This window comes from Notechis scutatus, chromosome 1 (genome assembly GCF_049901735.1).
Source record: "Notechis scutatus isolate UNSWTSFEM ecotype Mainland chromosome 1, rNotScu1.2, whole genome shotgun sequence".
NCBI lineage: Eukaryota > Metazoa > Chordata > Lepidosauria > Squamata > Elapidae > Notechis > Notechis scutatus.
The window spans coordinates 272,754,527-272,777,140 of NC_142009.1; the positions used below are offsets into that span (position 1 = coordinate 272,754,527).

The 22,614-nt window shown below is 36.7% G+C and overlaps 1 protein-coding gene across 3 annotated transcripts in view; it reads left to right on the plus strand.

Moving 5' to 3' along the window:
- The window catches only part of SMOC1 (SPARC related modular calcium binding 1), a 60,955-nt gene extending 42,060 nt beyond the window's left edge, over nt 1-18,895 (plus strand). For 2 of the 3 annotated variants that reach the window (XM_087951526.1, XM_087951527.1), the window contains exons 6-13: nt 3,220-3,309; nt 4,404-4,484; nt 9,786-9,978; nt 11,630-11,712; nt 12,777-12,882; nt 14,418-14,665; nt 15,956-16,006; nt 18,588-18,895. In XM_087951526.1, the coding sequence (XP_087807652.1) occupies nt 3,220-3,309; nt 4,404-4,484; nt 9,786-9,978; nt 11,630-11,712; nt 12,777-12,882; nt 14,418-14,665; nt 15,956-16,006; nt 18,588-18,604 (869 nt within the window). In that variant the 3' untranslated portion in view covers nt 18,605-18,895. The remainder of the gene's footprint in view (nt 1-3,219; nt 3,310-4,403; nt 4,485-9,785; nt 9,979-11,629; nt 11,713-12,776; nt 12,883-14,417; nt 14,666-15,955; nt 16,007-18,587) is intronic. The other variant, XM_026671019.2, reaches the window with a different exon arrangement.
- Nucleotides 18,896-22,614: the final 3,719 nt, after the last annotated feature.

Below are 22,614 nucleotides of genomic sequence, written 5' to 3' on the forward strand. Positions count from 1 at the left end.
TGCACCTGCAAGGGAGGGTGAGGGAAAGGGAGAGCAGCTAATGTATTCTAGAAATACTTTCTGGCTAGATTGATGGTTTTTACGCCATGTTGCCTCAATTTTCACTGACAGTGTTTGTAAGAAACAGATACAATTTATTTCAGTAGTTGGATGTCATCTTTTACTTGATAATTATGCTCTTCATCTCAATGTATACTGCAGGAGTCAAAAGGAGGGCTGTGAAAATATTTATAGACCTTCACATCCTGGACACAAACTGTTTCAACTCCTACCCTCAAAACGATGCTATAGAGCACTGCACACCAGAACAATTAGACACAAGGACAGTTTTTCCCCGAATGCCATCAGTCGGCTGAACAAATAATTCCCTCAACACTGCCAAACTATTTACTAAATCTGCATTACTATTAATCCTCCCATCCTTCCTTTCACCCATCTCCTCCCACTTATGACTGTAACCTTATTGCTTGTATCCTAACGATTTTCATTGACTGTTTCCTAGTATGATTTGATTGCTTATTGTACCTATGACTATTAAGTGTTGAACCTTATGATTCTTGACGAATGTATCTTTTCTTTTATGTACACTGAAAGCATATGCACCAAGACAAATTCCTTGTGTTAAATCACACTTGGCCAATAAAGAATTCTATTCTATTCTATTCTATTCTATTCTATTCTATTCTATTCTATTCTATTCTATTCTATTCTATTCTATTCTATTCTATTTACCTCTCATGGGTCAAAATAACTAACAGGTTTGCAATTTTTTATGGCCTCTGGGCATAATTAGAGTTTTGAAAAACATTCTGGCCATTTCCACAAAGTGACTACTAAGATGCTGTAGCATCTTCTTTGCTGCTTCTGAACATATTTTCATGGTCCATGTAGTTGGTTCTTTTCCTTTTCTAAGGCTTAAATCACAACATCATCCAATTTCATAGCTGCAGGAGTTTCCCAATATTTATTTCAACCTATCATGAGATCTTGTGTCTGACATAAGTCCTCAGCATTTAACAGTGGCTGCTTCCTTGCTCATATTCAGGGGGAGATTAAATAGAGGGGAGATAGGATTAGGGCAGGCAGTGTGGCATCTATATTGAAAATTACAGACCAACGTCTTGTGATACCTCTTTATTCCTTATTCATTGACCTTTTAAATATCTTTTGTACTATCTGTTCATCTTGGTGTTTTTTTATAACTTCTGATTCTTCCACAGAATAGTCGCTTTTGCTTTTGTATGTTTGCTTTTGCTTTTGCATGTTATATTTATATGTTTGTTTTTTCTATTTCATAATTTCCCTTTCTATTGTCTCATTCCGGGCTCATTGCTAATTGTCATTTTAGAGCATTGACTTTAAGGCATATTACTTCTCCACTAATAAAAGGAGAATATTAGTTCAGGATTGAAATGAAGGGAGTTCTTGGTGCTTCCTGAGCTTCATTGTTTTATTGCATTGTTTTGTTCATTACCCAAACTAAGTGACATCAACATGTTAGCCTAGCACTGATGATGTTACTTAATTTGAGTAATGAAATGTCTGCAAGAAAATAGACAAGCTCAGAGAGCACTAAGGACCCCTTGCTTCTCTACTTTTTTGGGAAATCCCAAGTTATGGTCCTAAAGGAGAAAAAAACTATGTGTCATGCCTTACATGTGCACAGATATGTGAATGTGACAACGCACATACATTCTAATAAAAGTGAAAATTCACAGTTATGGAAACTCAAAAATAAAATAAGTTTTTAAAAGTAAAATCTTAACCCATCCTGATTAAATCCTGTAATATTATAACATATAACCGTATACATTTATCACCTTTTCTGTATATTAAAAAAAATATTAGTTATATAACTCTTCCCTTCTCCCAGCTCTTGGTATTTCTTTGTGGGTAATTGTGTGCACTGAATCTGTAAAATTCAACAATAGATATTAACAATCAAAAACTGAGGGAAATTCTGTCTTGCATATTAAGTATAACATGTTATGATTTTGTGTAGAGGTTTCTGTATTTAAGGATTTAATATGTGTCCAGGCATTTATTTATTTGCATGTAACAAATATCCCAAAATGCCAGTTCAGATGGATGGATGGAAGAATCTATCCATTCATCTATATTCTTACATAATAAAATAAACAGGTATTTCAATGCCTGGGAAGGCATTGTATCTCTTCCATGTTTATTGAAGTACATGCAATGGAACACTACAATGACAATATTGCACTGCTGATAATTCTGTAAGATGGAAACCTCACAGTCTAGACCCAGTGTTTGTAAAGTTAAGTCAAGAAGCTAACATGGCTTTATTTCTAGGCATCTGTGGACAGAAACCGAAGAATAATGTAAGCAATTCCTTCATTCTGTAGTGAATTTTAATATCATTTAAATGTTGTTCGATATAGGCTAGAATCACAAACATTTCTGAACAAAGAAAGGGAACAACACTGTATTTGTTTTATTTGTTTAGTTTTCTATTAATCACCCATCTCGCTCCGAGAGAGGCTCTGGGTGGTGTATGATATGTTTTAGATAGTCTTCTGTTATAATTACATTAGTATCAAATCATTTACATTGTAAGCTTTAGAAATAATATGGTCATTACCAAAGTTTTTCTGAAAACTTGATTCTAAATTTGATGCTGACAAGGTTAAAAAATTAAGACCCTTCAAACAAAACTAATAAAAAATATTTGGGAGAGTTGGGATTTTAAGTCAAATAGTTTGTTCCAATTCTCCTGTCCATTATTTATCAGGATGGGAAAGCCTCCATAAATCCAAATTAGCATTTTGGTGCAGTGAGTTTGTGAATGGACTGCATTCCCAGAAACTTTGAGAAGATTATATCCACAAAATCATGTAACATCTTTATTAAGAAGAGGTCCATAGGAAGGTCCATAGGAAGAGCTAAATTATGTGAGATAAACTTAGTGCACCTGCATGATTTTCATACTTCAGCAATACAGAAGTTGTTGATGATAAAAGTATAAGTGGGAATATTATCTAATTTAAAAAATAGAATTAAAGAAGTATTTCAGTATTTTGCTAATCTTTTAGCCAGTTCCATAAAGTACCTTTGCCTTTATATTCTGATTTGTACTTTTTTTCCTGTCTCTGTGAATGTCTGATTTTCTTCTGATGGACTTGGCCGGGCCATGTAAAAATCCCAAATTATTCAACAGTACTGGAGAGTAGATAGTATTTACCTCAATAATGGTAGTTTCTTTTCAATTTTTTTTAACTCTCAATTCAGATGACGGTTCAAAACCAACACCCACCATGGAAACACAACCAGTTTTGGATGGAGAAGGTAAGAAACTCTGAAGTAGCGTTTTAAAAAAATTATCCAGTCCCCAGATGTAAAGTTCTGTAAAGAAAATGTCAGGTATGACTATGTATTATTCAAAAATCTTATTTTAAGACAAATTGTGTTTTTAGATAATTGCTTTTTTATGCACATTATTTCTTTATGGATTGGTTGGAATCATGGTGAGATGATTTTTGTGACATAACGGCAAAAGAAAATTAATATTGTGCTACATAGTTCCTGAACTATTTTCTTGGTATATACTGTATTTTTTGGTATTTTATCAGCCAGGAATAAATAGATTTATCAGATTAAAATGCTGTACTGGTATTCCTTCAAAGATTGTTATTATGTCTGTATATAAGTAGTTACTAAAAGATATACTTGTTATTGCTAAATATTTATTATATGACGTGCAATATGACTGAGAATTTCAGCTAGTGGATTTATGGTGAGTAATTTTGAAAAACTATGTTGGTCCATATGTCAACACAGAGAAAGAAAATTAGTATGTAAAAACTGCTGAATTAAACAAATTGTGCAATACTATAGCTCTGGGCTACAGCTTAGAAAATGTTTTTTTTTTCAACTACTGAATCTCAAGGCACTAGTAGGAGGAGTTTTTGAAAGGCTGAGCTTAACTAAGTTGTTTCTGACTCTACAAATGGGAGTTTTGACATTTAGGAAAGAAATTTGGGTTACATGATATTATTTTAAATTTTGCTAAAACTCCTACAAAGCCTCTATTCTGAATACAAAATGCCTATCTCAAGTTATTTCTTAATTCTTCAGAAATCTCAAGGTTGCCCCCTTCATACATGAAACGGCAGGCTTGCATTTAAAAATGGGACATGTTGAGACATTGCACACAATGCTTTTGAAAATAAAATGTTTTTTACTCTCTGATTGTCTTATCTACTTACCTCCCTCCCTCCTTACCTCCCTATATACCTCCCTACATATATTGGTATTTTGTTTAATATGCTTTTAATGTGCACTGTGTTTTATTACGATTATCTCATGGGTCTCATTGTACTTTTATTATAAATAATAACCTAATTTTTTTTAAAAAAATTAAGCCTTTCTTTGTGTTTCAGAAATTACAGCCCCTACACTTTGGATTAAACACTTGGTCATCAAAGATTCCAAACTGAACAGCTCTAGTATGAAAAATTCAGGTAATGCTTTAAAAAAAAAGATTTAAAATTAAAGGGAAAAGGTATATGTGTATCCTTATTTTTATATAAATGTTGAACACAAAATTGCTAAATAAATAAAATTTTATTGAAACTTGAAACAGAAAAAAGTGAAAATTTTTTAAAAAATATGAGACAGGCTAAAAATTTTGGCAGTGAGGTTATCATATGCAAATGGATGGAAAGATTTGGCATTACCCACAATGGAGGATTGGTTGGTGAAAATGATGGGATTTTCAGGGATAGCTAAATTGACTTTTTAATCAGAGAAAAGATAATTATATAAATTTATTGCTGACTAGAAATCCCCTTATAGATATTTTGTGTGAAGCAGAAAAAAATGAACATTTTTATATTATAGATTATAGGATAGATGATAGAAAGAAGAGAGTTATGTAAATTTATAATTGTAGCTGTAACTGCTATAAAGAAAATTGGAACAATTTCTTTGTATCTCTCTTCTTTCTTTTCTATTTTTGTTTCACTCCCCCCTCCCCTTTTTCACATTTAACTTTCTCTTTTTTCTTATTGCATATTAGCTTATATTAGTTTTTATCTTCCTTTTTAAAATTTGGATTTAAACAAATTTTATATGATGATGGTCATTGAGGTGTATCTTTTCAGCGTAGGTCTGGCACTCATGTTTAGTGTGAGTCATTCTTGAGCATCATATCATCTGGATAGTCAATATTTAGTATGAAAGGAAGCTTCTGCTACCTCTGGAGTAAGAACTTCAATTTCTTGTTTCTGGTTGGATTTTTATCATGTTTTCCATTTTAAGGAATGAAGCAAACAAGTTTAGAAAATAAAACTTATACTAATAAACTATTAGTATAAGTTCTATTTTCTAAACTTGTTTGCTTCATGTTACTCTAACATTGGAATTATACCTTCAAGGGTAGACTTATTTTGCTGCATCTTAATGACTGCAACAAATTTTAGTTGTAAAACAATGTGTTCTTAAAAGAATATTTTTATAGAATAAAGTATTAAATTATTTCCATTTATAAATCCCTATATCCTTATTTGGAAGAGCATTCCAGAATCCAGTGGTATACACACACACACACACACACACACACACACACACACACTGAATTTGCACCACAAAATATAATGTTCTCATTTGTGTATAGAACTACATTGGCTAGGAAACAGTGGGATTCATATCTGTCATAGATGGAGATAGCAATTTCTTGTGACTCACAGTGCAAGGATAAATAACACATACCTGATCATTTACAGATTAGTATTCCTTCCCCTGGTAGTTTCTTAACTCTCCTAGAATATATTATTTGGATTATATAACAACTTCTTCTGTAAAAGCCTTGGACTTTTTCCTTAGTTTCTTGTATTGTGAAATTATTTGAGTTTGGTTAAAGGCAGATTTCAAGCATGTAGTCATTCTACACTCTTAGCCTTTAAAGAAAACCACAGGATGATGTAATGATGAGACAAATGGAAATATAAACTGCGCTATGAAAGCCAGCAGTAGCAGTCAGGTAAATATGTTACAGTTGCTAATGATTTGTACATTACGTTATTTGAAAGGAAGACTGAGTAATCTATTAAGGTTAGAAGCTGGATACAGGTATATGTTTGTCTTTTTTTAAAAAAAATCACCTCAGCCTTGGCTTTTATTTCTGGAACTGTGCTATTTGATCATGTTCTGCTCTGGCATTCAAAAATCATTTGGATACCTTTTGTAAACTAAAAACATAAATTGACATAAATGTTTTTGTCATGTGAACTAAGCATGGAAAATTCAAGAATTAATTGATAATAATAATAAACACTGAAGTTAAAAAGAAGGTTAGAAATGAATACATTTGACTAAACAAGATCTTAAAGTCCACACTCAAGGCAATTAATACAAATAATAATTAATTGCAATTATTAGATACACAGCTGGAATAGTGGACTCAAGCAGAACTTCCTGGATAGGAAGTCCTGAAAAATAATGACAGTGAATCATGGCTTCTTACCAAGGAAAATATGGATGTGGAATGTTGCAAATGCACCAGGCAGTTGAAGAAGAAAGAAAAAAGGACATTGGAAGAATATCTGAAGGATAGAGAAGAAGATGCACTGAAGTTAGTATACCAGGAAGACTTACTGAGGAGAGATCAAATTGGCCTTCAAGAATACCAAATGAAGAATAGAAAATAGACATGGGAAGGCAAAACATGACATGGCCAATATATTAAAAAAATAGGCAAAGCAGATATAATAAGATTTCTCAATGGCTAAAAAATGGAACATTGACAAAAGAAACAGAGGAGTTGATTCTGGCTACAGAAGACCAAGCTTTAAGAATAAATCGATACAAAACCAGAATTGAGAAGACAGCTACAGATAGCAAATGCTGCCTCTGCAAACAAGCTGAAAAAAATCAGTGGACCACCTTATCAGCTGTTGCAAGAAGATTGCACAAACTGACTACAAACAATGGCATGACAAAGTAGCAAGAATGGTGCACTGGAAGATTCAGCAAGAAATACCATTTGCCTGCAAGCAAGAAGTGTTGAGACAATAAAATAGAGAAAGTCATAGAAAATGACAAAATTAAAATGCTTTGAGATTGTAGAATTCAAACTGAATTACATTTGAATGAAAGACTTCTAGTGTAAAAATAATTGCCATATGTATAATTTTACTGACATGATTGAAATATACATTAATTTGAATTAATTTCAGTTCCAAAGTACATGGAAGATTTTGGAGAAAATACTGGCATTTATGACCCACCCTTCAACAGTGAAGGCTTCGAGATGAAACTTAAAATGCTGTGGCTAATCCATAAATCCTTTTATGGCTTGGTACCAAGCTGCCTATAGGATTACATTCTTCCATGGGAATTGGCCTGGGCGATTTGATTTAGGAAGGAAAAGAGGAATGGATTTCAGAGGCTCTATTACTCCGGGATAATGCTGATCTGGAACAGCCTACCTATAGATATGGGTTGGCTTCTACTTTGCACTCTGGAAGCACATGGAACTCTTTTGGATGATGTTTGGACTGCGAAGTCAAGTTTATGGATTATGGACTCTGATTGCGTACATTTATTGTGCACCTCTGAACCTCTGAGAGCCCTTTGAGATTGGAGTGGAGTTTAAATAAATAAGCACATGCATACACATAACCTGAGCAGGATTTATGCACCCTTGCATGGTTATATGCTGAGATGATGTATTTTTCTTCAAATGTACATTTTGCTGAGAAATCCTGTAATTTTGAATGCAGCTTGAATTCTTAAATATGGAGACATATCAAAGTCTTTACTCTTTATTCCTAATCCACATGAGAAGTTTGTATTGCCAAACATACTATGTACTACTTTAGAGTTACCTGTTACAGTATCTAAGCCTTGTAGTTTGTCACTCTAAAACCAATATAGAGAATTGAATGCATCTAGTCCAAAAATCTCCTCTTTGCTGGAGAAAAGTGCTATGCACAATAATCATTTTAAGCTACTACCAAGAAGTTTTTAGATGTTAAGCAGAGTTATCCTGACTTGTACAGGTATTCCTCAATTTACAGAAGTTCATTTAGTGACTAATCAAAGTTACAATGGCACTGAAATGTAGGAACATTTTTCAAACTTATGTCCATTGCAACATTCCCTTGGTCACATGATCAAAATTCAGATGCTTGGCAACTGGTTCATATTTATGATGGTTGCAGTGTCCCAGGGTCATGTGATCAGCTTTTGCAAACTTCTGATAAGCAAAGTTAATGGGAAGCCAGATTCACTTCACAACCATGTTACTAACTTAACAACTTTAATGAATCACTTGGCGCCAAAGGTCGCAAAATGGGGTGAAATTCACTTAATGTCTCGTTTAGCAACATTAAATTTTGGGCTCAAATCCCAAGGCAGTGAACAGATTTGGAAGTGTAACATTGCCAAAAATTGCATGGATGCAGTCATCAAGAATCAGACTTAAGGCAAGGACCTTTATCTTTAGCCCTTGAAAATGTGTGGAAATTTCAAAGAGTTTGAAGAAGCTGCTAAAAGTGCTGAATGATGAGGTTTATTTAAAACGTATAATGCTTAAATAATAATGCTTTTATTGCTTTCTAATTAGTTTCCAGGCCCAATTTAAGGTCTGCTGCAACTATTCAAAGCACTAACACTGTGGAGATTGAGAAACTTATTTGAAATAGAATTTGGAGTGTAACTGAAGTAGCTTTTATTCTACAAACAAAATATAAGACAAATCCTGACATCAGTGCTTTTATTTGAGTTGCTGTGACCTATGTCCTTTCCATCTGTTTCTGCCAGACAGAAACAAATCCTCCTTCTAATGGCTGAACATCTGCATTTGCTTCTTCCTTTTCTGTGTCCATCATTCAGTTATCCGTAGAATAACATGTCATTTATTTCTCTAGAAGAAAAACACAAGTTAGAAATATCAGATGTCATTTATTTCTCAAGAAGAAAAACACAAGTTAGAAATATCAGGATTTCAGGATATCAGGCCCTGTATTCATGCATGTTCCCGCTTCCTTTTCACAAACAATGCATTCAAGATTCGTATATCTAAAAAAAAATTTTTTTAGTTCCAGTAGAGGATTTTCCATTTTCCATTTCTCCATTTCTTATTATCAAAACAAATGAATCGAAACCCAAGCAAACCATTGAAGGGTTACTCAATCTGCTTTCTTTCTATTTGACTAAGTGAACAGCACAGCTTTCTTTGACAGAAAAGATGGAAATTGCAATCAAGGAAGTAGTTATTGAACAAGCTATAGGTGTGGTTCATTAAGTCAAAACCAGACTATCTGATTTACAGTAATGTGATATATCAGGGGTGTCAAACTCAAGGCCTGCAGGCCAGATCCAGCCCATGGGGTGCTTAAATCTGTCCCATGGGGCCACCCTGAAAATAGCAAAGGACTGGCCCGTGGTGCCTCTGTGAGCAAAAATGGGGCATAGGGGGACTGTGTGTGCCCCCCGCAGCTCGTTTTTCGCCAGGAAGACCTGCTGGCCAAAACGGGGCAGGAGGGGCCTCCACGTGTCCCATTTTGGCTGGTAGGGTGCTGCAGGAGGCGTCTGTCTCCCCCCCTTCCCCGCTTCCGCCCCCCCCCACCTGGCCAGCCCGCGGAGAAGAACTACAATATTGATCCGGTCCTGGAAGAAATCCAGTTTGACACCGCTGTGATATAGGAACCAAGTGGGGGTTTGTTTTGTTTTGCTCTGTTTTTGAGGTGTGAGGCTGCTAAGATGGAAGCTCCTGTAAAACTTCCCGAATAGCAATTAATTCGTGATTTCTTTTTCAGAGAAAATTAATTCGTGTGACCAAGAAAGGCAGAGTGCACTTGAGGAAGCCAAGCAGAATCCAAGTGAAGGAATTGTTATCCCTGAATGTGCCCCTGGAGGACTGTACAAACCGGTGCAGTGTCATCAGTCCACAGGCTACTGCTGGTGTGTTCTGGTAGACACAGGTCGCCCCCTACCTGGCACTTCCACCCGGTAAGAACAGTTTGCTTCCAATTTCACCTATATATGAAATCAATCGTAGCATGGAAGGGGAAGCAGGCTGGAGAAAGCAAGATTTAGATCAGGGATGGATAACCTTTTTGAATCTACAGTATGATGAAATGTAGCCTCCCTCTATACGTATGAAAAAGATAAAATATTCACCATTTAATTTGTTTTTGTCTGAGATGCATGTATCAATGCTTAATGTCATCTGTGATTAAATTGGAGAAAAAAATGTGCTAGCTTAAATATTATAATTACTTTGTTTAATTCCAGCCAAGTGTCAATTTACAACATAAAATTCGTTAATGATTGTTTATATTTTATTAAACTTGTGACTTTCTTTAAATTTCCTATTAATTGGGAAACAAATATTAGACTGCAGCCCTATATAATTCTTTTCAGTTTAGATGATTCAAACATGCAAACAACTGATTAATACATGGCGTTGGACTTTTATTTATTTTCCTGGGGTCTTTTGTTGGAATACTCTGGCCCATATTTACTGCATCCTAGTAAGAGAATCCTTTTAGAATAGAATAACAGAGTTGGAAGAGACCTTTGAGATCATCTGGTCCAACCTCATGTTCAAGCAGGAGACCCTATACCACTTCTGATAAATGGCTGTCCAGTTGGCACTAGTTGTAATTGTGCAAATATCCTCCTCGTCACTCCAACCATCAGCAAATACAGTGACAGATGGGATCAAAAAGTACCCCAAACTGTGAAGTCCTTTTCCTGGGGCAGTGCATCCTTATCCCAAACAGGCTTCCCTTCAGTTTTCAGATGTACTTTATTAATCGTGCCTCCATCATATCTGGATTAAATTTCAACTTGCTCTCCCTCATCTGGGCCCATTTGGAAATATCCAAATTCATCAGGCATTTGGAGCAGGCCACTTTATCTGATGCTCTATGTCTTCTGAGGTCTACAACAACCAGCAGTCTAAAACTGATCAGAAAGTGATCTCCATATGACAACAGTTACAGAAAGATTCATCCCTTGTGTTTCCCAGGTTCCATTTGAATGCCAAGTCCTTTGTGTGCTCTACTTGTGTGCCTGTGTGAAGCAACATATCAGTTGGAACAAGTCCATTGTCACCGTGGCATGCATGAAATCCTGAGCCACTTCTGACATGGCAACCTCAGCATGAAAATCAAAATTCCTCACGACATAATATCTGGGATAGTTCTCTGCTGTGACTGTCCCAAGATTGTCCCAATTAGTTCAGGAAGAAAAACTTTATTTAATAGGGTGGATAGTACAGTAATGGTATTTCCCACTGTGATGATCACCCCAATACAGTAACCAACAGTCAAAATATCAGCCTGGCGGCTTCTGGTCATTTAGAAGTACTTCTTCATAAAAGTCCCAGAGTGAAAAGTTACTTATATTTAGTCTCCCCCAAATCCAACTCCTAGATTTGATTACTTTTTTACACTTTCAAAATCCCAATCTGCATTTTCAAATGCCCATGGAATAAAATGTGATATAGTATTGTTTTGAAAGGGATAATATAGAAAATAAAAGAATTTTTTGAACTCCCTAGTCTGGTGTGCCACAAGGTTGGAGAATATGAAAGTTATTGACACACATGCTTTAAGAATGTGCTGGGTTTTAAAAAAATATTTCCATTCTTTAGATACGAGACCCCTGTATGTGAAAGCAATGCTCGATCCAGAAGTCCAGAAATTGATGATCCTTTCAAAGATCGAGAACTTCCAGGTAAAAAGGAAGGAATAATAAGAGTGGTAAGGATAGGCAGGGGTCCCACCCATTGGTTGGATATAATTAGCCAGTGGACTATAGAGTTTTGTTTTGATGTTAAATCTTTTATTTATATAATCACTTATATAAAGTGCACATTATATGCATCATATAATGTGAATAGCGCTGATGACAATACCATAAAATGTATGGGAAGAGGTAATTCCCTTCTCCACTAAACTTAATTTAGGCTTGAACAGTTTCTTTTGCTGTCCTAATTTCTAGTTCTTTCCCATCAATTTGGTTTGACTCATATTCAAGGAATCTTTGTACAAATGTTGAATTAAAAAATATAGAAGGTATTCATTATGGTTGAATAACTGTTCAGGATTTTTTCTAGCATGTGCAATTGCTAATTTACATTACTTCATTATTGGATTATGATCATGGTGGAACTGAGACATCCTGTTTTTTTCTGTAGTATTTGCAATGTATAATTTAGTAATATGCTAATGACACGCTACATTTTGAACTTGTAGAAATTGCCAATACAGCTATATATTCCTGCCACTAGAAGCTTCATTGTGTGGACCCTATGATTACATTTTAATGAAAAATAAGGAGATATTTGCATTGTGATTTAAAAAACAGCTTTCCCCAACCAGTCAGCATACAGTTCTGTTGGGATTGTTACTATCCATGTTGTTTGAGACTTCTGGGCCTTCCCAAGAAGTTGGCAAAAGTTAATTTAAAATATCTGTAAGGGCTGAAAACTCCAATGATCATGTGTGATTGATTTTCAGTGTCCATGAAACCTCCCTTGCTGTTTTCTTTTGCTATTACTTCTTTTTATTCCTATTGACGGGTTTAATATATGCTAACCTAAAATACGCACAGTATAGCTCCATGATATGTACAATTTACTGTGGAAGAAGAAAATGCCTGCTGCTATTGAAGAATCAGTTGAGGTTTCAACCTACTGAAAACATCTTATCAGAACTGCCTGAAACATAGCATGGCAACAGTTAGATATGGAAAAAAAGAAACCTGTTTGTTTTAAACTTAGTTGCTCTCTTTTCCAGGTTGCCCAGAAGGGAAAAAAGTAGAATTTATTACCAGTTTACTGGATGCTCTCACCACAGATATGGTACAGGCTATTAACTCAGCAGCACCTGCTGGAGGTGGAAGGTGAGTTTGGAAGCGTTCAGGTGAAATAGAAATGAGACACCCAAAAACCTGTTTCTAGCCTGGACAATGACACAATTGCAGGAGGATGATACAAAGTAGAAACCTATGTGGTATATTGTCTTATGAAAATCAAAGAGGCTTCCTCATATGCAGATAGTCCTTGACTTATGATCACAATTGGGAGCAAAATTTCCACTGTAAGTTGTGGTGAAAAATTGAATCCTCACCTGATGGGACGGGATCTTTTTATGATCGTAAATTGAATCATCATGGTTGTAATTTGATTCACACTAACAAAACCAACAAAAATTATCACAAATTGTGATCATGTGACTATGGGATACTGTTTGGCAAGCGTCATAAATTAGTATGTAGGTCATAAGTGACTTTTTTCGAAGCTGCCATTAATTTGAATCACTATTAAATAAATGATTGTAAGTTAAGGACTACTGTACCTGTGTGTTTCCAAGTATCACTCCCCATTTTCATTATGAAAGAGATACACTCTCGCTTTTTCTGCTTGAAAAACAAATAATTAAGGTTTGTACAATTCATATATAAAATGGATCCCTTTTCTACAAAGGAGAACAAGTGAACCTTCTTCCATTTTACCTCAGTTTTTTTCCTGCTAGGGTCACGTCTGCTACTGAAGTAAAGCAAAAGTAATGCAGCACGAAGAGTTCAGGAAAAGGAAGATTTCCTCCCTCCTTTCCTCATTTTTTGGTGGATTTATGCTCCTGAACCTGTAATTTTATTCTTAAGACCTTTAGTCTGAACTCTGATAAGTTGTTTAAAATATGAATGTACGTGACTTATCTTTTGGAATTTTGGTTTTTCAGTAAAAATCTGTTCTCAGTTGGCTGTTCTCAATATAAGCTGGTTTATGCTTGCATAGATATATGCCACCCAATTGCTTCTACATGCTTGAATTAATATTAAGGTACCTTCATAAGTTCTTCACATTCATATGGATTTCATTTGTTCTCACTGACTTTATCGCTCTTTGTTTGGTATTCAAAACTCACAAAATATTCATGCATAAACTATGCTTTTCCTACATTTTTCATTTATGTCTGTTGTAGCATTAAAAGAGAAAGAGCTAGAAATGTGAGAAAACAGAATTGGCACCAACAATATCTATTTCTTCTCTTCCTTTTATTTTATTACTGATGGAGGATACCAGTTGAAAAGAAGCAGGCTCTTTACCCCATAGTAAAATTACCCCCATGGATCAAGACTTTCCCCTAACCCCATTGGGGGACCGGGATCACTCTCAGTGGGGAAAAGCACCTCTCTGAAGCTCTTGATAGCATTAACGTGTGCGTTTGTGTGTGTGCGTGCATAATATTTTAAATCTGTACATGGCACTGATTATGTTTTATTTTAATCTTTGTTCATGAACAATAATTACTAGACAGAGAAATGCTGTTCAGGTTCATGCATCTATTCTATTTGGAATCTTGCTGGATCTGAATTTTGTAAATTAATCAACTCAGTGGGGACATCTAGCCTGATTCTATTATGCGTCTTCCAAGGTTTTCTGAGCCTGATCCCAGTCACACCCTGGAGGAACGGGTGGTACATTGGTACTTCAGTCAGCTGGACAACAATAACAGCAGTGACATCAACAAAAGGGAGATGAAACCCTTCAAGCGCTACGTGAAGAAGAAAGCCAAGCCCAAGAAATGTACACGACGCTTCACTGACTACTGTGATCTCAACAAAGACAAGTCCATCTCACTACAGGAATTGAAAGGCTGTTTGGGGGTCAGGAAGGAAGAAGGTTGGTGTGTCTTTTATTGATTAAGCTGAATTAACAACTGGTTTTACGATTCAGCCTGTTTTGCTTTATTGTCCCAAGTTGTTTTGTTTTGGTGGGATTGTGGCTTTTTGGGTTGGGAGGGAGAAGGGAAGGGAGGATGCATAAGGGGCGGTTGTTTCAAGGGAAGAAAAGGTTCAAGAAGCTGGTGATCTCAGTTATTTGGGGACAGGTTCTATTTCTTTGGTTAAGTGTGCATTTTCCTTGAAATAGTTCTACTAAAAAAAAAATGTTGTTATACCTCATAATGTCTTTCAAGGGAGGCAGTTTGGTGTAGTGATTAAAGCATCAGGCTAGAAACTAGGAGACTGTACATATTAGACCCACCTGAGGTACAAAGCCAGGTGGGTAACCTTGGGCCAGTCACTCTGAGTCTTAGGGAGAAAACAAAGCCAAACCGCTTCTAAAAAAAGGTTGCTGGGAAGACTTCATGCACCTGTGTAGGGACTCACCAGGAGTCAGGAGTTTTCAGCTATTTAACTGATTTTGAAGTGCTACTGTTTACATGTATTTCTTCTTTTCTCTTTGGATTGAAACCACAGTGTGTTAGGGTGAAGATTAACCAAGCCCCATACTGAGGCACTCTGCTAAGTAGAGAATCCCTGGGACTAATAATTCACTTGTACAATCGTGGATTTCCTAGATTGTGTATGTTGTACCCCTCTGGCTTCTAGGATGCATAATTAAAGAGCAGTCTTCATACAGTACTGGGTCCTGTGAAATTATTACTTGCAGCTCAGCTTATCTGTGGAAAGACTCTGTAGTAGCAATTTTATTGCTCTCCCTTGCTACCCCTACCCTGGAGACATGCCACCTTGGGGTCAGGGATGAAACAAAATCCTTTACTAATACAAAAGGATGTGCCCTATATGCAGAATTGCCCAACTGTTTCTATTTATTTTTCTGCAGATATTAATGAGCTTACTGCACAGGAGAAGCCACTTCACTCTTATTTTGAAGAGATTTAGTAATATTCATTGCTACTTCTCTGATCTCAGAAAAATAGATGCTTAACATAAAATTGGCCTTGTGATGTTCTTTGAGTAAATGGCTCATTATATGGATTTACATTTACTAGTTTTCTAAAACTAAAATATCACAGGCAAGAAATTGGTTTAATGCACTTCCTAATTCTAGTTAGAAGTATTTCAATTATCATCGGCAGATTAGTCTTTGTATCTTCTTAAAATGTAAAGCATTCACAGGACCAATATCTAGAGTTAATAGACAAAAGAATATTCTTTATATTTGCAGGCAGCATTGGCAGCTTCCCACATGGAAAAAGGCAAGGCGTTAATCCTTTCAGTAAGTAGTTTTTATTGTTTTGATCACCTTCCTATGCCTAAATCTTTCGTAATTTGTCACTTGGGACATTTTAAGTGGATGCTACTCAGAGTAGCAAACTTAACACACCAGCTTGGGTTGCCTTGTTTAGGTCAAGAAAACCAGAGAAGGAGGCTCAATTTTCATCTTTCTTCAAATGATTCTGATTTGCAAGGGCCTTATTGAATGGTTTTTATTAATTATTTATCTTACAACAATCTATTCAACTTGGTATACTTGAATTACATAAATTGTCTCAATAGTATCCAAATGATATTTTTGCTTGCTTTTCAGTTAAGTAGTGAAGGGTAAAGGAAACAATTATTAAGAATATGGTAGAAGAAGTTTGCAATTACCTACCAAAAATTATGCTTGGCTGAAGGCAAATATACGTGTCCCAGGATAATGTTGCAGGATTCAATCTGAGTCAGTCACTGGGACTAGAAGTTTAGTTTTCTGAGCTTTTGGACCCATTGGGCTCCAGCACAAGTCCAAAAGCTCAGAGAACTAAACCTCTAGTCCTAGTGCCCAACCCAGATTGGATCCTGCAAAGTTATGCTCATTCACTTTTTAATCAATGAGCAAAGCTGTAAAATACAGCATTGAAAACTTTCCTTTTGTTTTTTAAACCACAACTAACAACTAGTTTGATTCTCTACATTTAGAATAGAATAGGATAACAGAGTTGGAAGGGACCTTGGAGGTCTTCTAGTCCAACCCCCTGCTTAGGCAGGAAACCCTACACCATTTCAGACAAATAGTTGTCCAATCTCTTCTAAAAAACTTCCAGTGTTGGAGCAGTCACAACTTCTGTGGGTAAATTGTTCCACTGATTAATTGTTCTAACTGTCAAGAAATTTCTCCTTAGTTCTAAGTTGCTTCTCTCCTTGATTAGTTTCCACCCATTGCTTCTTGTCCTGGCCTCGGGTACTTTGGAGAAAAGCTTGACTCCGTCTTCTTTGTGGGAGCTCCTGAGATATTGGAACACTGCTATCATGTTCTTAGTCCTTCTTTTCATTAAACTAGACATACCCAGTTCCTGCAACCGTTCTTCATATGTTTTAGCCTCCAGTCCCCTAATCATCTTTGTTGCTCTTCTTTGCACTCTTTCTAGAGTCTCAACATCTTTTTTACATCACGGCAACTAAAACTGAATGCAGTATTCCAAGTGTGGCCTTACCAAGGCATTATAAAGTGGTATTAACGCTTCACGATGTGTTACACTAAACACTACATGATTATGTGCTTACCTTAATTTTAATTCTATGCTGCTTTTTACAGCTTCATTGCATCCTGCTTTTGTCAACCCAAGATGGTATAGGCACTAGGGAAGGAATTACGATTCTTTTTTTTTTTAAAGTGTAAATTATTGTAATTATTTTAAATTAATGTAATCATAAACACATGTTTTTTGTGAGATATATGGCCTGAAAAAGAGCATGTGTCTGCGAAAGTAAGCATATAAAAAGAGAGCTGTATTTCAAACAAGGACTTACCTTGGTATAAGCTATGAATGAAAGAATAGCATTAAGGAACTCTGTAAAAACAGATTGCTTGGGAAATGACTATTGAAAGCTTTGCACATGAGGAGGAAGTGTTAGAGAATGGAAATAGGTACAGAACTCTATAAATAGACATTCTTAAAAAAGCATTGAAAAACCTGACAGACCAAAATTCTGCCTGACCTACTCAGGTAGATGATTAGATTTATTCTGATGTGTGTTTGACTGACCTGATGTTTATTCATGACACTTTAATATTTTGTGCAAAGTGAAAAAAAAGCTACCCCTTTTTTTGTTGAACCTGAAAATCCCTCTGTGAAAATCAGAAACACTTTTCAAATGAGTGAAGTTGGTAAAGGGTGCTGCTTTCCAGAAGAAATTAATCTAATTTTAGCTATGCAGAGTGCTTCTCTTGCAGTGAATCTTCTACAAGTCTTTATATTTAAAATTAAATATTAAAAGGTTTTAAATATGTTTAAAATTGGAGGCCATCTCTAAGGCAGGTTACGTAGCTGTTAGAATCTCCTTTGGAAATGAAGCATCATTCCAAATCTTGTGGTTTTCTTTTCTTAATTAAATGCAAATCACAATCTGTATATTCTAAAGAAAATCTTTAGAAGTTTGCTCTGTATATCTATATGATCTATATGCAATATTTTGCTTATTCAAGGTCTCTGGTCATATACCCTAATTGTTTTGGCAGTCTTACTGTTTCTAATAAAAGTACTACCCTCATTACTTATTCAGTGGGAGAAATCTCATGAACTTTACTAAAATAATTTCATGCCTTCCAGTCAATCCTAAATCCTCAACCAATCTGTGAAGTTTTCTTGACAACATTTTCTGGGAGTGGTTTTCCATTATCTGCCTTCCTAGAGCTGAGAGGCTGTGATTGACCCAGCTGGCTTTGTGCCTACGCAGGACTAGAATTCTCAGTCTCTTGATTTCTAGCCTGCTGTCTTAACCACTGCACCAAACTGGATCTCTTAATCAATTGATTACTTTTAATAGGATTTAATTGGTTTTTCACCTTTTGTTTTCTTCTCTGTCTACAACTTCAGTAGGACGTCTTGTCTAAGAGGATATGCCATGGATGGACAGAAGGAGATAGGATGCATGGCCATCTGAAAACATGTGGGACTGGCAACACCCAGTATAGCAGAAGTGGCAGTCACAACATTTGCACTTTCTTAAAAAAAAAAAGAAAAAGAAAATTGTCTACATATAATACAGGTTTTTTTTTAGTAATCTGAAGAAAAGACCATTGGAATTTGGAAAGAAAACTGAAGATCTACTTGTGATTTAAATCTTGAGGATTGCCTGGACTTGAAAAAATGTTTAATATACTGTACATAAAATGTAAATTACACAGTGATTTTCTGTTGGTTGTAGGATGACTATTTGATTCCTGCCCAGTTTTTGTTTCCTTTGTAAGAGGAAGATCAAATTCAGGAATTTTCTTCCTGGATAGGAGTGTCTTCTAACGCCACCCCAATCTTTGTTAAGTGTTATAAGTTCTTCCTTCATTACATTCATTACATTCATTCAAGGTTGACTCAGCCTTCCATCCTTCCGAGGTGGGTAAAATGAGGACCCAGATTGTTGGGGGCAATAGGCTGACTCTGTAAACGGCTTAGTTTAGTTTAGTTTAGTTTATTGTCACTGCACCTCGTACAATGAAATCAAACACCATCTTCAGTGCACATCATGACCATGAAAATAAACACAAACACAAACACACATCTTCACCCTCCACACGTTGAATTGAAAACCCCCAACACTGCACTATACAGCAGAATTCAAAAGAGCTACTGCCTTGGAATAGAAGCTGTTTTTCGGCCTATTTGTCCATGTTTTTATTATTCTGTACCGTCTGCCAGATGGTAATAGTTCAAAAAAAGGGTTCCCAGGATGAGATGGATCTTTGAGAATGTTTTGAACTTTCTTATGGCAGCGGGAAGCTATAAAGCTCTTACAAAGAGGGGAGAGGGCAACCAATGCTCTTCTGGGCAATGATGACGTTAACCCTCTGGAGTGCTTTCCTTAGAGAGGGTTGTAAAGCACTGTGAAGCAATATATAAGTCTAAGTGCTATTACAGATTATTGGATGGTTCTTTATAAAATGTTGCAAATCACTGATGAGAAAATGATCTAAGTAGGTATTCTATGGCAGAGGTCCCCAATTCCAGTCCATGGACTGCTAGCAGGCTGCGGCCAGTTGGGAACCGGGCTGCACATGTGGCTGGTGAGTATGTGAAGCTCCATTTGCACAAGCGGCAGGCGTGCACTCCTCCTGCCACTACTGCTGCCAGTCCGCTGAGCCGGAAAGGTTGGGGATTGCTGATTTGAGGAATATTCCAGAAATGTAAAAGTGAGCAGTATTGTAAATGTGGGTGGGAACTTCATGGCACTCCAGACATTGTTGGACTTTAATGTACACATGTTTAGCCAGCATATCCAGGGTTCACAGGCAGCAAAAATGAGACAAAATCTCCCAGTTCAGGAATCCAAAATAAAGCAGCCTCACAAAATCGCTGTCATAACCCTGGCTTGAGCACCTCCTGGATACCAGAGGCCAGCCTGGATACTTGGTTCCTTGAGTGAACTGTTCCTATTGATAGGAAGGTTTTTTTTTTCCCATTCAGAAGGAATATCCCTTCAGTTCGGAACAAGAGAGGACTTTGGAATTTATTTTGTGTGAAGCGTTCCATATTGTTGTGCCTACCAGTTGACCATTGTGAAGACAGACAACTGGGGTCAGACCAGGTCCAGTCCAGCTGGAATCTCACTCCTTATATTCTTAATCTCTTGGTCCTGGCTGTTTTAGTGTTTAGGGCAGTGGTGGCTAACCTTTTTGGGCTCCTGTGCCAAAAATTGTGTGCGCATTAGCACGTGCGCACTTGCGTGCCAGCATCCAGAATGCAGTGTGCATCCCCCCATGCCCCCTGCGCATGCCTGTGCAATCCCCACCCCCCGCCACCCCCTTACCTGCACTGCACCTCACAGCTGATTTTTCGGCTAGTTTGAGGCCTTTTTCGGCCTCCCAGAGTCTTGGAAAAAGCCTCTGCAAGGCTTTTCAGGCCAAATAATAAGCCTGTTTTGTCACTTCCCATATTATAGGAAGTGACAAAACGGGCCTATTCGTCCTGAAAATCCTTGCAGATGCTTTTTCCAAGCCTCTGGGAGGCTGAAAAAGGCCTCAAACCAGCCAAAAAACAGCTGTGAGGCACGCGCATGCGCAGTAAGGTAAGTTTGCCTGTGGCTCGCGTGCCAGCACAAATGGCTCTGCATGCCACTTGTGGCATGTGTGCCATAGGTTCACCATCACAGGTTTAGGGAAATCAAGAGCGAGTTGCAACAATGACTTTTTGGATTGTGGATCTTGAAAGTTTACACAAGTGGAAGTTTGAAACTGGGCAAAAACATTTTCTTTTTAAAATCTGGGTTGAACCATTTCACAGATTTACTGTAAAATGAATTTTTGTCTTGTGGATCGCCAGCACCCACTGCTGGCTTCTCTGATGTATCACATGCTATGAATGTGTCTTTGAACTCTACTTTGCATACTGTGTTCTTTTTCCTTTCTTTTGTCCACAACACTTATTCTGTACGCATTCAAATTACTTCGTTTGAATATGTAGTGTAAAAAGTCTATTTTGTCCATGTGAATGAAGAACAATTTGTAGAGAATGTTGTTAAAAGTATTTTTGTTCACACGGGCCTTCCTCTCAGCCCTTTACACTTATCGTTAACAATGCCAGCGAATCAGAGACAATGCCAAATTCTTCTGTCACTTTGTCTTGCTATTTTGTGAAAATGAAAGTGGTTTAGTTCTGTCAAAGGGTATCTGCTCAGTGACTCTTTTAGTTTGGTAGTTGTTCTTCAAAGGAACTTCTTTGAGAACCTGTTGGGTTAGAGCAGCACTTAAGTCCCAGCAAATTAATAAAGATACATAAACCTTTTCACAACGGCGGATTTCATAATTTCCTCATTAAGATGCATACCCTTTGCATGAAGGTTTTTTGATTGAATTTAGACCAAAGTCTGCCTCATCCTTTTTTCTGTGACCCAGCAGTAATCACTTTTATGGCCATGCATTGAAATGATAATATCTTTTCTTGGTTCTCCCACATCCAAGTAATTAGAAACTTGATACTGTTTTCTGCCATGAAATTTCTTTCCATCTTCTATTTATGCTAACATTCTATTTAAAAGAAAAACATCTCGGTTCCCCATGGGTCTTGGATGTCCATCTGTAAGGTTATGTATATGGAGGATCCTTCTGCTAACAGAGTTCATTGTGGTGTCTTTTCACTCGTGGATTATCAGGGGAAGGAGGAATGTAATAGTAGTAAAAAAACAGCAGCGTACAATTGGAAATCAGTCTTGACTGGATCTTTTATAAATGTCTGTAAATAAGCAAGGTCAATCTAGGAAAATACAAGCAGGAAAGCATATTTCATGTTAATAGTGGGTGAGACAAATGATCCTGGACCTTTCTAATGGGTGTGGAATGGATATTTGGCTATTACTTTCTTCAGTGATAATTCCCTTGAATAATGTTCTTATTTTGTTTCATGATGACAGCTAGAAAAGGCATGATCTATATTATTTTTAATTGGAGATTTTATTAAAGCTTTGAAAAAAAACAACCCATGTTTTTGACCTGCTTAGAGAAAGTCCTTAAACCAAACATCTTTTCCCAAAACTGCACCAGGGAAAGGCAAATGCACCTTCCTGAAAAAGGATGCGGTTGCTATTAGAAGCTGCCAATAGAAGCACTGCATGGTGCTACTTTTTTACTATCCCCTTCTTCCAGTTTAATGATTAATTCATATCTGATATTTTTCTTGTCTGGCTAAAAAAAGTGCGGTGTTCAGAGAAGTGGTAGGATTCAAAAAATTTTACTACTGGTTCTGTGGGCATGGCTTGGTGGGTGTAGCCGGGGAAGGATACTGTAAAATCTCCATTCCCTCCCCACCCCACTAACCTGCTTTCCAGCTCCGTTCTCCTGTGCAGGGCAACAAAAGAAGACCCAGCCAATCAGCTGGGACTCGGGAGGCAGAGAGTAGATGGAAGTGGAGCCAG